The sequence below is a fragment of the Ovis aries genome, chromosome 4 (genome assembly GCF_016772045.2).
Source record: "Ovis aries strain OAR_USU_Benz2616 breed Rambouillet chromosome 4, ARS-UI_Ramb_v3.0, whole genome shotgun sequence".
Classification (NCBI taxonomy): domain Eukaryota; kingdom Metazoa; phylum Chordata; class Mammalia; order Artiodactyla; family Bovidae; genus Ovis; species Ovis aries.
In genome coordinates, this window is record NC_056057.1 from 53,360,458 (window position 1) to 53,375,271 (window position 14,814).

The window sequence follows — 14,814 nt, forward strand, 5'->3', positions numbered from 1 at the left end:
GATGTTTAATGTTCGGGAACAATTGATAAGACTTAGTTTGGGTCCCCTATTGCCCAAGGGGTATGGGACTTGATGGATTCATTCAAGGGTATGTTTACAATAGTGATTTTCACCCAGGAGATCTTGGTCCCTTAGCGGCTAGGGAATTATTACAAAGGGTTTCCATATCCATTGTGTTCACCAAGCATCTTGATTTTCCACATCACAAGCTCCCACAGAAATACCAAGAGAAACCCTCTCCTGGTATTTTCTTGTTCCTAGTCTTTTAACATTATCTCACTTTGTATTGGTTTTTAATCTTATTTGTTTAGAATATTTGTAACTTGCCAAAAATCACTTTGATATTATTTTTATCATAGATGTTAACAAGGTTGCTATAAGTAGTATCATTTGTAAGTTGAGAGTCCTCTTAACTTGCTCATACCACTCATTGATAAAATGGTAAATGTGCTAAAACTGTGTTCCTGGTTGTGTATTAGATACCAGTCACATCTAAAATCCACATTACACATCAGCATCCTTTTTTAATGGCAGCTTTCTAGTTCTACCTATGCTTAACTGAATAATGGTTTATATTATTATTTAATTTATATTAAATTATCCTGATTTCCTATACTTTCTTGATAGGGAAACTATTTGGAATCAAATTGACATGTCTTGGTGCTTCCCTGATGGCTCAGATGGCAAAGAATCTGCCTATAATGTGGGCAAACAGGTTTGTTCCTTGGGTTGGGAAGATCCCCTGGAGAAGGGAATGGCTACCCACTCCAGTGTTCTTGCCTGGAGAATTCCATGGACAGAGGAGCCTGGTGGGCTACAATCTATGGGGTTGCAAAGAGTTGGACACAACTGAGCGACTACCACTGACATGTCTTACTCTTATCCTTATTATAGTAAATCCACTTTGTATCACAAGAGATGAGAGAAAGAAGTGTGTCTGGAAAAGGAGCTAACATTCACTTGGCCCAGATATCAATAATGAAACAAATATTGTCTGACTCCTAGAAATATTCAAGTGTTTTGCTTATTTTTGTTTGTTTTGTTTTGTTCTGTTTTGCTCCTGAGAAGAGATCTGAAATCTCTGAGAGACCACCTATGAGGTACAAAGAAACTTCTATGCTGTTGAAATGGTAGATTAACAGCCATCACCTCCCAGCTAGTAAAATCTCAGAGCTCTGTATAATTAATATATATAAGTAATAAAATGAAAGAGCAGGAAGACGAGGCTTGGGATTTTCAAAGCTGTTGCCTTCTTTAGGCTTTGTTTTTTTCATCAGGTTTTGGATTTTTCTTCAGGGCTCTCTCCTGACCTAGTCATTCCTCTGATGTTGACCCCTGCAATTGTCCAAAGGTATATGGAGAGCCTGATAGGAAGTCCTCCTACCTCTTTCTTGGCAGGGGAGTTCTCACGTAGCCTAAGACCCAACTCTCAGCCTTCATACTTCTGGCTGTAGGAGACAAGTACCAAGCGGCAGCAGTGGTATCTCTTGGCATTCTGGGAATGCCTGCCCTGTTTGCCATCTACTTAGGAGATTTGCCTTATCCTGCAGGCCCTGGGAGATTGTCCAGGTGTCTTAGCTGCTTATAGGAAGGCTCAGGAGAGGCATATTTGTGTCCTCTTCAAACAGGATTAAAAAGAATTTTTAATAATAAATATATATACATGTTAGAACGAGTTTTCTCTTTACCTGAGATAGAGTGAATGTTTTTAGATTTATTTCTTAATTATTTGGAAATGTTTTTCCTTGTAAGGCTTTAAATGTGGCCACCACAGAGAAAAGGAACAAAGGAAGACAGTGACATAATCCTACTGTCTTTTCACTCACTTAAAACATTCAATTAAAAAAGACATTTCAGATTCTTTTCAGCAGATTCAGTTCAGCATCTGTTTTCTGATAGCAGACTCAGTGGGGGCCCTGGGTAAGCACCAGGCAGCCACAGTCCTGAGACCACAGGGGGCCACTATTCTGTTCTGAAGGACTCACACATGATGTGGGAAGAGGAGCGGAGAGAGAGCCATGAGGATAGGGAAGCAGAATGCTTAGAGGGCGGTGATACATGCTAAAATACACACAAAACCACAGTGTGGCGGGAGCCAAGAGAAGAGACGATCAGTTCTGATGAGGGCCATCAGGGAGGGCTGACAGAGGCCCAGACATCTGAAGTGAGGGTTAGCAGGTGGCTGTGGTTCTATCAGGCAGATTCTGGTGTAGTAGGATGCATGGCAGGCTCCACGCATGGTGCAGAGTAAGTGCTTCCTAAATATTTGCTGAATGGGCTTTCTGGGGAGCACTTTATCTGAGAATGACTCTCATTCCTACCTTTATAGCTAGAATAAGAGAAAGGTTTACCCAAAATATTTTGGTGAACTGGTGGTTGTTAACTGTTTTAGACAATTTCTCCCTACATATGAGTAATAAACCTGACACTAAGAACAAGTGAGAAATAGGGATCTGTTGACCTTCCAAAATAACCGGCAATGAAATCCAATGAATGCAGTTCCATTTCCTGAATACGTCTTGGTATGCCCATTTCCAGCTATATATTATTGCTAATAATATAGAAAAGGTAAACAGTGAGCTATGATTGACAGAACATTTTAATTGTTTTTCTGAGAGATTAATGGTGCCTTGTAAAATGCACTATTAAGTCTGTTCCTTACTTCTGGTATTTGTTTTTGAGAACAATTACGTAATTACAGGGAGGAAATCTCAGAGAAACTTCTTCCAGGATTAAATAGGCATTTCTCCCACCAGCATAAAACTAGGGGTTTTCTCAACTGTTTCCTATTTTTACAATGTATTTCTGTAATGGCATGAATATCTGAGCAGACAAACTGAGAACCTTAAATGAAGCTGTTAAATGCAAAGTGCATGTCAGGACCTGCTTCACTTACTCATACCTACCCCTCCCTGCACATCCAGGCAGGATCAGTTACAGCCCAGGAGCTATGGCCAACTTGGGCAGTCAGGGTGCTTTAAAGGTTCAGGTAATTCAACACAAGCTAGTGTTGCAGCTTGTCTCATCCCAAATGTGTATTCCACTTCTAATCACTGGGACACATCCCTATTTTGTACCCCACATCTGTCTTTGGGATTTGACCTTTGCTGCCTTGTTGGGAGCTTGCTCACCTACTTTGCATATTTTCTTGTAATGTGAGGTTTTATCTTGGTCTTTACGTTGGTCCTTTCTCCTCATCCTCCAACTCACCTACCAGGATCTAAAGTTTGGCCTTAGAACTGTAGGCCTGTCACTACACAAACAGACCATGTCTGGCACTCCCCTGCCAAATGCTGCTCAGCTGCTATGAGAACACGGTCATGTCTTTCCTCGCTATGGAGACACCATTGTCTGCTTAGATTGTGATCTATTACAGAGAGGCACTGGAGCACAGTGATTGAGAACCCTGGTCCTGAGGTCTGGGTTCAAATTCTGAGTGTACCATATCCTACATAAAATCCTGAGCAAATGGTTAGACCTGAATTTGCTTATCTACCAGGTGAATATAACTGAAAATAATACTACTTCCTCAAAGGGCCATTGGAAGAGTAAGTAAAATAATCTTTGCCAACAAGCTAGCTTTTAGAAAGTACTGGAGAAAGCGCTCCATGCCTATTTCACTACCACCTGTACATCTGGCACCCCTTTCCCTTTCTATTAACAGAGCCCTTTCTATTAACAGAGGTCTTATCTCATCAGGTCACTTCCTGGCCTAAAAACACCTGTGTGGGTTGCTGTGGACTGCAAAGAGACAAATGCTCTGCCTGGGCACAGAAGGCCTTGCTGATCTGGCTCCTGCTTGGATCCCTTGCTCTGGCTACACTGACCTGCCACTGGTGCCCAAAACATGCTAGGTGCCCTCAGGCCTCCATACCTTTGCTCCTGCTGCCCCCTCTGGTGGCGCCCATTTCCTGCCACGTGTGCCTGGTGTTCAGCTTTAGAGACTGTTGCGAACTCCCTGCTTTGTGCTCAGCTATAGGCCATCCCCAAGTTACGGTGACCACACTATTTGTTTGCGCGTGTACTTTCCTGATAACCTCTAAACCCCTTGGGGGCAGGGCTGAGAATTAATAGTCAGTGCCTGGACCTGATCATGTCATTAGATATGCCAGCACTATGCAAAGCAATAGATGTGGCTGGTCCTGGAGTTGGCATACCTAAAACCTAGTCCAGCAGAGAGTGAGTGGCAGGGCAGGGAGAAGGGGCCTTGTTGTCCTTTCTTTATCTTTATTTATTTCCCTCCCAATTTCCTAGTTTCTCACTAATTGCTTTCAGAAGTCAGCATTTTTTTTAGTTCTTCACTATAAATGAGAAATTGTGTTTGATGCCTGCATCAGTGAGATGACCTAGTGTAGTCTCTGGATGTAGTTTATCTTTTTACATAGAATATATCAATGTCTATTTGTATTATAATGCCCTTGCTGGGCTCAAGAAAGGTTTATATACTGAACGCACTTTTAAAAATTTCACTTTTAAATTGCTATAATATATTAAGCACATATATATACTATCAACACTTAAGTCATAAAAATTAAAAATGACTTGCTCTTCATTACCTAAATAGCTAACAATGACTAAGGGGAAGCTCGGTTGTTTAGGAACATGTACTTCCCCTGCTATGAAATAATGACTGACAAGAGACGTCTTCTCAAGGCTCAATAAAGAAAACAAAATGTATTTTATATCTAAAACATCAACATAGGAGAGGCAGGAAATATGTATTATGTGCAGGTGTAAATCTGTTCTACCAATTAAATTCCCTTGGTAGTTGCACAGTACATGGATCATGCAGATTTCCTTTAGGACAAAATTAAAAGCACTTCCCCCACACTAAACAATGGCTCATATGAAAGCACGCCATTTTATGTTTCCTGGACTGAATGAAAAAAATCAAAACTATTTTAAACATTTTAATCTTTGATTGCTGCTGCTGCTGCTTCTACTCTTTGATTGAGTAGCTGACAAAATATGTGATGGAAGGATGTTGGTTTCATTAACCCTGTGTTGCAGGGAAAGAAACCTAAGGTCTGAGGGTCGAGTAGATTGGTACTTAAGAGCATGTCCTCCAAGTTAGAGTGCAGCTTGATGGCCCAGTGAAGGATACGAGAAAGGTGACGCTGGAGACTGGAGAGGAACGAAAAGCATGACATTCCTAAACGTGGAAATTTTGCCCATTTGCTAAAACAAATAATGTGAACAGGGACTTCTGGTGAATTCCAGGTATAAGAATCAGTTACAGGTCATTGCCAATTCATTCATGAGCATATACTTTTTCTTCCAAACTGGGACACTTCTGAGTGTGAAAAGGGTACTGTTAATAGTTACTCAGGGGCGTGGGACAACCTAGAACATATGACCCCAACCCTAGGTCATCCTGAGGCTCTAAGCCTGCAGCTGGTTGTAAGCCCAAGTGGCCTCACGGGATGAAGGGCCATTGAGCAAGGCTGATTTGGGAACTGTCTATGGTGTTTCAAAACTCCCTGGGATGCTTTAAACTGTGGTGTTGGAGAAGACTCCTGAGAATCCCTTGGACTGCAACCAGTCCATTCTAAAGGAGATCAGCCCTGGCTGTTCTTTGGAAGGAATGATGCTAAAGCTGAAACTCCAGTACTTTGGCCACCTCATGCGAAGAGCTGACTCATTGGAAAAGACTCTGATGCTGGGAGGGATTGGGGACAGGAGGAAAAGGGGACGACAGAGGATGAGATGGCTGGATGGCATCACTGACTCGATGGACGTGAGTTTGAGTGAACTCCGGGAATTGGTGATGGACAGGGAGGCCTGGTGTGCTGTGATTCATGGGGTCGCAAAGAGTCGGACATGACTGAGCGACTGAACTGAACTGAACCTTCAAGTGGGGCTTCCAGGTGGCATTAGAGGTAAAGAACTCACCTGCCAGTGCAGGAGACATAAGAGACACAGGGGCTGAGAATCAATCCCTGGGTTGGGAAGATCCCCTGGAGGAGGGCATGGCAACCCACTCCATTATTCTTGCCTGGAGAACCCAATGGACAGAGGAGCCTAGCAGGGGTCACAGAGTCAGACACAACTGAGCTACTTAGCTTGCATGCACGCAACCTTCAAGTATTCTGGCAGGGAGAACATCTAGACTACACACATCTAGTCACACTAGAACAGTGTGACTGTTCTCCTAGGATAGTAACATCCAGGTGTATATCTTTAAGCTGACCTTGGATACAATCATTTCTAAACTTGACTTCATAATCTAGGGAGCCAAGAGCCCCTAGTTTAGGCCTCATTCCTATATACTCTTAATTTAGTAACTCTGTAGTGGGTCCAGATATCTGTATTTTTAAAAACTCCTGTGATGACTCTGATGCCCAGGTGAATATGAAAGCCCTCTTGGGTTTGCAAAGAGGCAATGAAGTTTTTAAAAGGTTGAAAATTTTAAATTTTCAATAGAAAGATTAAAGGTTCAGCACTAATTAGACAATATTAGAGAACTGAAATATTTTCTATAATAAGTTAGTTACAATTTTTATAGGACCAAAGCAAGGTCAAATTGTTTTAAAAAATATATGCTCCTTATTTTCTGCTAGTCTATTTACTGGCTCAGGAATAATTTGAAGCATTATTGATGAGGCATTTTAAAAAGACAGTCCTGAAGGTTTTAAGATTTTAACAGATAGTTCAGTTCAGTTCAGTCGCTCAGTTGTGTCCAACTCTTTGCGACTCCATGAATCGCAGCATGCCAGGCCTCCCTATCCATCACCAACTCCCGGAGTTCACGCAAACTCATGTCCATCGAGTTGGTGATGCCATTCAGCCATCTCAACCTCTGTCATCCCCTTCTTCTCCTCCCCTCCCCAATCCCTCCCAGCATCAGAGTCTTTTCCAATGAGTCAACTCTTCACATGAGGTGGCCAAAGTATTGGAATTTCAGCTTTAACATCAGTCCTTCCAATGAACACCCAGGGCTGATCTCCTTTAGAATGGACTGGTTGGATCTCCTTGCAGTCCAAGGGACTCTCAAGAGTCTTCTCCAACACCACAGTTCAAAAGCATCAATTCTTCAGTGCTCAGCTTTCTTCACAGTCCAACTCTCACATCCATACATGACCACTGGAAAAACCATAGCCTGAGTAGATGGACCTTTGGTGGCAAAGTAATGTCTCTGCTTGTCAATATGCTATCTGGGTTGGTCATAACTTTCCTTCCAAGGAACACGCATCTTTTAATTTCATGGCTGCAATCACCATCTGCAGTGATTTTTGGAGGCCAGAAAAATAAAGTCTGACACTGTTTCCACTGTTTCCCCATTTATTTCCCATGAAGTGATGGGACCAGATGCCATGATCTTCGTTTTCTGAATGTTGAGCTTTAAGCCAACTTTTTCGCTCTCCTCTTTCACTTTCATCAAGAGGCTTTTTAGTTCCTCTTCACTTTCTGCCATAAGGGTGGTATCATCTGCATATCTAACAGAGAGTGGAATTTGGTAAAGGAATTTCAGCAAAGGTTTTCAAAGGAAACTGTGTGAAGAGAGGCAAAGGAGATAGTCAAAACCTCTGTGGGCCGTGCTCCTGTCTGCCTTTGTTCCAACTGCAATGTGCAGCGCATAATAGTAGGTATATAATAGTCATTTACTGAAAGATAAATGGGTTTGAGGGAGGAATGCTGTTATATGAGAATGACTCTCATTCTTTTCTTTATAGTTAGAGAAACTGAAGCACAGATACATAAAACAGCTTTGCTAAAGTATTTTTAGGGCTGGGGTTAACTGGCTTTCATTAGTCAAACAAGTTTGCTCTTTGTTTCTAAGTTCCACTCTTGAGTACTGCTGAGGCTGAGAAACCTGTTGTCCTGACATAACTTTCCCTCTTCCTTGGTGTTCAGTCCCACACTAACGGGATAGACACTTTCCAGTTGATAGAGACCACAAAAGCATTTGGTCCTTAGGTTAAAACCAAAACTGACCTGATTATTGTGTGCATGTCTTTTCTTGATTTTTAAAGAAACAGAATTTTGTGTCTAATATATTTAAGAATCATTACTTTCAAGTTTCAAAAAATAAGGTTATCAAAGTCTCAAAAAATGTATTTTCCTGACACAATACTCTTTGTACTGTCAAGGTGCCTCTGAGCACCTATGGTTAAGCATATTTCTAGAGGTTGATGATTAAGCTTTTGATGAAGTCTTTTTTAAAAAAATAAAAACTTCTTTTAACAGAAGTATAGTATGCAAATCTTTTTCTCTAGGGCCTTAGTATAGTAATTTAAATTAATATATATATATAGGGTCCAAAAAGTGGAAGAAGAGAGTGTATTTCTTGGTTTAAATCATCTTCATATGAAAAGAGCGGCCCTACCCTTTTCCCACTGCAAATTTGGCCAGGAGAATCAGGACACCATAGTTCAGGGCACACAGACCTCTTCATCTTGGGACCAGCTCACTCTGAACATTTCATCATAGAGAATGATAGCTTATGCTTAAAAGTGGGGCAAACTAAAAAGCAGTTTCATGTGGAATATGAAAGTGCTATTTTATGAACCTGAGTGGGCAGGATGCATGAGCAGGTGGTTTTACAAATTACTGAACTTTCCAGATGCTGCTTACTGTTGCAGCTGTTCTTACTTCAAGACAGTTTAAAATGTAGCCAACACTGCTATTAACTGGAAAAACACCACATCATGAACTTTTTAATATCTGGTGTATTTTGTCTTAAATTTTAATAAATGATATGAAAGTTTATTCAGTTTGAACCAAAGTTGAGCTAATGCTTCAATAATTTTTGACAAATTATGAGGTAGAGAAAGAAAAAAAAATAACACTTTCTTTTAATAAGCATTTAAAATGTATATCATTGTTGACTAATCTTGAAAATATTTCAGATGGTTAAGAATGAATAATGTCTCCCATTTTAATATCATTATTTGTTCAGCGATGTGAGAATAATTTCCCACCAAACACGACCACAGCAGTGCTCTTTTACAAACTGGGGATTCTGAATGCCATGCGTAATCTTACATGTGGCAGAGTAGTAATAACCATCTTGTGCGCCTATCTCCTAAACAAACAAATAAACAAAACCAATACCAGTTCCAACAGAAGAGACTTAATATGGTGCTGAGTGCCTTGGGTCAATCTGATCTTTTAAATCTTGTGCTCTGATTATAAGTATAGTAAGCAAACATGAAATTTAAAATCGGTTATGTTGATATTAATCACTAATGGCTCTAGAATGCTTTATAGTTGAAAGGGATCATGGTGGCTTGAGGCTGTGATTTTGAAACCGAAACTGGTCTGATTACCATTTGCATGTTTTTTCCTTGATTGCTAAAGAAAACTTTGTATCTGTGTATATTTAATAATATTACATTAAATTTTTAGAAAAGAAAGTTATAAATGCATTATTTTTATTTTCAAAAATATCTCCTCTAAGATGTCTTGATTTTTCTCAGAGCTAGGCTCAGAATTCTCCTTTAATGACAATAATCACATAATCTTATCTATTTATCCCTTATGATATTTGAAAATATCTGTTTTTGTACGGTAACCACGTGAACATGTATATAAAAATTTAACCTTTCTTAACCCTTAAATTTCTCTTAATGTTAAAAAAAAAGGAATAGGAGGTTAATTTGATAACCATTACATTCTCTTCTATTTCTAAAATTCTGTCCTTTTGTGCTTATGTGGTTTTATTCCAATGTTACCACATCCTGTTCTCATTTCATATCTGGACCCTGATGCAGTTACATCATAACTGCTCCTCATCCAGACTGGCTACCTACATCTTGTACCTCCACCAGTCATCTTCCAAAAAGCCCCACCTTCATCATGTCATCCCAAGCTTGAAGTTTTCTTGGCTCCCCACTGCTGACATAATACAGTTCAAACTTATTGGGAATACTGGACTTAGGGCTCTATCATCTGGCCACACTCAGTGTTTTCATCTTTATGATCCGTGACTATGCCACATGAACTCTAATGTCAGTCAAAAATGGGCTACTATACCTCCTAGTTTAGCTACTAAACCTTATGTCCTGTGTGGGACATTCCCATCTCCATGCTTTTTCATTAAGAATGTTCTCCTATAATTTTCTCACCTATTTGAACTCCATCTGTCCATTATTACCCAACTCAGATTGTATCTCCTTCATGCCCTTCTCCATTAAACTTTCTATAATATATCCTTCTTCTCTCACCTTATTGCCCTATCCAAGTAGGGTCTCCCTGACAATATCAGTTTCATTCACTTTTTTAAAAACTTAAAAAAAAACTTTACTGAGGAATAATGGACAAATATAACATTTAAAGTATATAACATGATGACTTGATATACATCCATATTGCAGAATTATTACTAAGATCAAGATAATTGATATGATTCACTTTTAAATAAACTTTTTTTTTTATGCAATGCTCAATACTATTTTCTTTTAATTTATTATAGTATCTGAGTGCATGCTAAGTTGCTTCAGTTGTGTCCGACTCTTTGCGACCCCATGGACTATAGCCTGCCAGGCTCCTCTGTCCAGGGGATTTTCCAGGCAAGCAGATTGGAGTGGGTTGCCACACCCTCCTCCAGGGGATCGTCCCAACCCAGGAATTGAACCCAAATCTCTATGTCTCCTGCATTGACAGGCAAGTTCTTTACCACTGAACCACCTGGGAAGCTCTTATTATAGTATATATTTGGTCTCTTTCCAAAATGATGATGAGAAGCATTACAATAGAGGGCACATAAAACAACATGCCAGTTAAAAAAGTGAAAATTCAAAACCATATGTGAGAGAATAAGTAACACGGATTAATGAAACTTAAAATCTAGTTATATGTTTCCTGGCAGTCAAAGTAAAAAAAAAAAAAAAGGACCAATTAGTTAACATTTGACAGTGACTTACTGTTGTGATAGTGTATATGTGTGTGTGTGTGTGTGTATTTTTAATCTATATGCATCTCATCTTCATTAACTCTAATCTTTGTGATTGCTAGGGCTTATTTTAGGAGTTACCCTTGTAGAACGTAGCACAGTGTCTATTCTAGCAAATGTTAGGAATTTAATAAATTGATCAATGGCTATTGTGATACCAGAGGAATAAATCTGAAGCCATTTTCTTTATTAGAAAATCAAAATAGTACACAGTAAACATATGAATGAAGAAGACAGAAATCGCAGATGGAGAATGGAGGGACTGGAGGTATGACCATTTTAATTAGAGGAAATTTTTTAAATAATCTATTACTGACTTTTTTTGGATAAATGCCTATACAGACATCTTACAACAAACCTTTAGTGAAAGAAGAAACCAGTTTTATTGGGACTAAATTGTAGTCTAACTTATGTCATTATCACCAGTGGAATAGGTAATAATACTCCACCTTCATGAATATAAATTCATGGCACCTCTAGCTTTTGAGTTTTCTTCTCCACCTAAATAGCTGCTTTATGAGACTAAAAGATACTGTGGAGACACACTGGGCTGCTCCTTACACTTATATCTATGTTTCATTTCTTCTCCATCTATAAGTTTCTAACTTTGGTATGGGGACATTTTTAATATAAAGAGAAGAAAAGTGTGGTGCTGTCCAATTGTAATTTCCATGAAGGTGGAGATATTCTATATCTGTGCTAGCCGATATGGTAGCTACTAACCTTAAGTGTTGAGAACCCCAGATGTAGCTGGTGTGACTGAAGAACTGTATTTTAAATTGCATTTAATGTAATTACTTGTAATTTAAATCGAAATAGCCACAAGTGGCTAGTGACTATATTGGACAGAATTGGCAGCTTTTGCAGAGCTGCTTGCTTTTAGAATATACTTTTTGTTACCTAACTGGGTAGCTCTAACAGTACATTCATTTGACCACCATTTCTTTATGAAATTTTAAGTTACTAGGCATTAAGAGTGAAGCTTTGAGTGCCTTTATTATTTTAAGAAATATATATTGTCAAAAGTAAAATTTGCAGAGATTTATTATTTACTGTCATGGTAACACAGAGAGGATGGTCACTGTTTCTATCCTTACATTTATGATTGGACTCGAAAAAAAATATAAGATAGGCTTCTCCACTGGGCATAGGCTTCCTTTCCCAGCCCTACTGGCAGATGGTACTCTTTGGGTCTTTCTTTGCAAGGCATTCTCGAAAGGCCTCTTTAAGCAAGAGGCCTTCGAAATTCTTCTCAAGGTTGATTTTTCTGTCTGATTGTCTTGTTTTGCTCAGAGTTCTATGAGCAAGTGGGTGGGATTTGCTTTCTCTAAGCCATCAGAAGCTTGCTCTGTCTCCTCCTGTTAATTTCTTTAATATGAAGATCCCCACACTTGCTCTTTGAAATGCTATTTTGTAAACTGCTATTTCCACTAAGCCTGTTATGCCTTTTTTCCATCTGTGTTGCAGTCTCTTTTCCCAGTGGGGCCTTTCTTTCTCAACTTAGTCATGCTATGTGTAGAGACCCACATCCACACTACTGGCCTCTCTGACTCATACTGGGAGGTTCTCTTGCTCCAGGAATCCCTCTCCACTGCAGGGGAACAACAGGGAGGCTGAGATGAAGCTAGGCCTTTCTGAAATCTGCCTCTTTTCCTGACACTTTTCCTTCTTGTTCAAAGCTACGTGAGAAGGGAAACAAGCAAAAACGCCCTTTGGTCCTTTAAGGTAATGTTTTTAATAAATAGTTTTTAGCAATTCTAATTTCCAGTTTATAAGCTACTTTTGTTGTTGCTGCTGCTTTTAAGTATTCCATAATCTGGCTAGTAGAAAAGTCTGCTAAAGCTCCAATTTTCCTTTTTCCTCCACCAGCAAGCCAAGAGACTCAATTCTGACTGTTCCATTTTCCTTCCAGTTACAGATTAAATTGTTCCCCTTTTTGAAATATATTATTCATAAATGTGAACAGTCTCTGAACTATGGCTCCTCCCATCCTGGATAGGATGCTGGGTAGGTGGAAACTGCTCATCCACCCCATTGGCTGCCTCAAGGGTCTTCACACTTTAATCTGGTCAAGGGCTAGGAATTCCCTTGACCTTCCCTTTTCCTAAGAGAAAACACCCTGCCAAGGATGGCTCAGGACTATGATTTCCCAATCAAGACAGATTCAAGCAACAAATTCCTCTGATAAAATTTACTAAAAGGGTCAAAGTTGAATAACACAATGATAATTAAAAACTGACCACCCAGTCAGAACTAAATTTAGCCAATACCCATTCAATTAATCTGTTTTTAATCTCACCAAGCACATCCTGGAAATATAAAAAGGAACTCCAACCTGAATGTCCCATAAGCTCGAGAAGCAACACTCCACAACTAACTAGAGGTCTATAGGAGAAATCTATAGGCACATATTATTTTTGGTTGTGTAAATATGTTTAGCTGTGTACAACAAACACCATGTTTTTTCTAATACCCTTCTTATAAATATTAAATATTCGATTCTATTCTGCATATATATGCACACACACATATTTCATCTTTAGTCAGGAGCATTTCCATCCATATTTTTAAGAAAATTATTTCAGGTTATCTTAATTTTAACTGGGGGAACCTGCCCGGTTAGTACTCTGGTTGCTACCTTTGGCATAATGCCTTACAAAACCATCTCACTGCTTATTAATTCTATACGCAGTGGAGCACCACGCTTCACTTAGACTTTCAACCTGAAGTTGGAGAGAGGATGACCTGCAGAGCAAATACCTCCCGCTCTCAAGGGGTGCGGGGCTGACTGTCACTGAGATCTGGAGGTTCATATGCCAGGAGAAGGGTGCAGTTATATGAACTCCTACAAAACTCAAGTTAGCTAAATTCCAGCTGAACTAACTGGCAGGAGCAGGCTGGGGAGATGTGACATTTCTGACGACCGCGGTTCCGCACATCAAGCCCCAGAAAATGGTGAGTGTGTGGCAAAGACAGGGAAAGAAACACAGGCTACTAGCCAGACAGAGCTGTCCCGGCCCTGTCAGCGTCTCCTCGGGGCACATCCCTTCCTTGCTGGCCACCTCACCTTACCTTGACCACGTCGTCGTTGAGATGCTTGGGGTCGCGGTTGACCAGGTCTATCTCCTTGGTGTGCGCGTCGTACACTTGCTTCTCGTTCATCTCCTCTGCCATGGCCTTGTTGTTGGGCTTGTAGATGTTGCCCTGTTCCCGGATGGGAACAGTGTAGAGATGTCCCTGCAGAGGGCGGACGGCCCGGAGGGAGAGGGTGGCACCGGCGGTGGGAAGGAGATTTCAAAAAGAAAAATCCGCAATCAGAAAAGTTAGCCTTGGCAGCGAGGCAAACCTCGAGGCTCAAAATCGAACTAACCGATTTCGAAGCGGTGGCTCCGCGCACAGTAAACTCCTTGGCGCCGCAAGCTTTTTAAGAGGATCGGGGAGAGGACACCACACCCCTCGGTACCAGGCTGGGAGCTCCTGCCTCCCTCGCCCGCCACCGCCAGGGGTCAGGGCAAACCCCGCAGCGCGGTCCGCCGGGTCCCAGCCCGACTCACTCCCAACAGGCTGAATCCCGCGGAGACTCCCAGAGGGGAGGGGATCCGACTTCCGACTTTTATCCAGCCCCTCTCTCCGCCAGGCCACCCTCTCCCCAGCTCTTCACCTGCTCCAGTCCCTGGTCCCTATTTCCCTTCTCTCCACAATTCCTAACTTCATCCTTAAGATCCACGATGAACCCCCACCCCGGATCCACGCAGTGTTCCCATTTTCGTTCCTTTCTGGCCAAGTATCCTTTGCACCTGCCCGCGTCCTCCACCCTCCCTCTGCCGTTTCTGTCCCTGAACAGTTCCCCGTACACCCCCCACCCCCCGATGCACACAAGCCAGCATCCCCTACCTTTGGATCGAGCCAAGTGTCAGACC

General features: G+C 40.9%; 2 protein-coding genes across 3 annotated transcripts in view; one reads left to right on the plus strand and one right to left on the minus strand.

The window, feature by feature from the left end:
* Positions 1–14,814, plus strand: part of TFEC (transcription factor EC) — a 789,619-nt gene that overhangs the window by 148,149 nt on the left and 626,656 nt on the right. The window lies entirely within an intron of this gene.
* Positions 1–14,814, minus strand: part of CAV1 (caveolin 1) — a gene marked incomplete at its 3' end in the record, with an annotated part of 34,914 nt that overhangs the window by 19,323 nt on the left and 777 nt on the right. Inside the window, 1 exon segment of the mRNA NM_001009477.1 lies at positions 13,967–14,131. Coding sequence (NP_001009477.1) covers positions 13,967–14,131 — 165 coding nt within the window.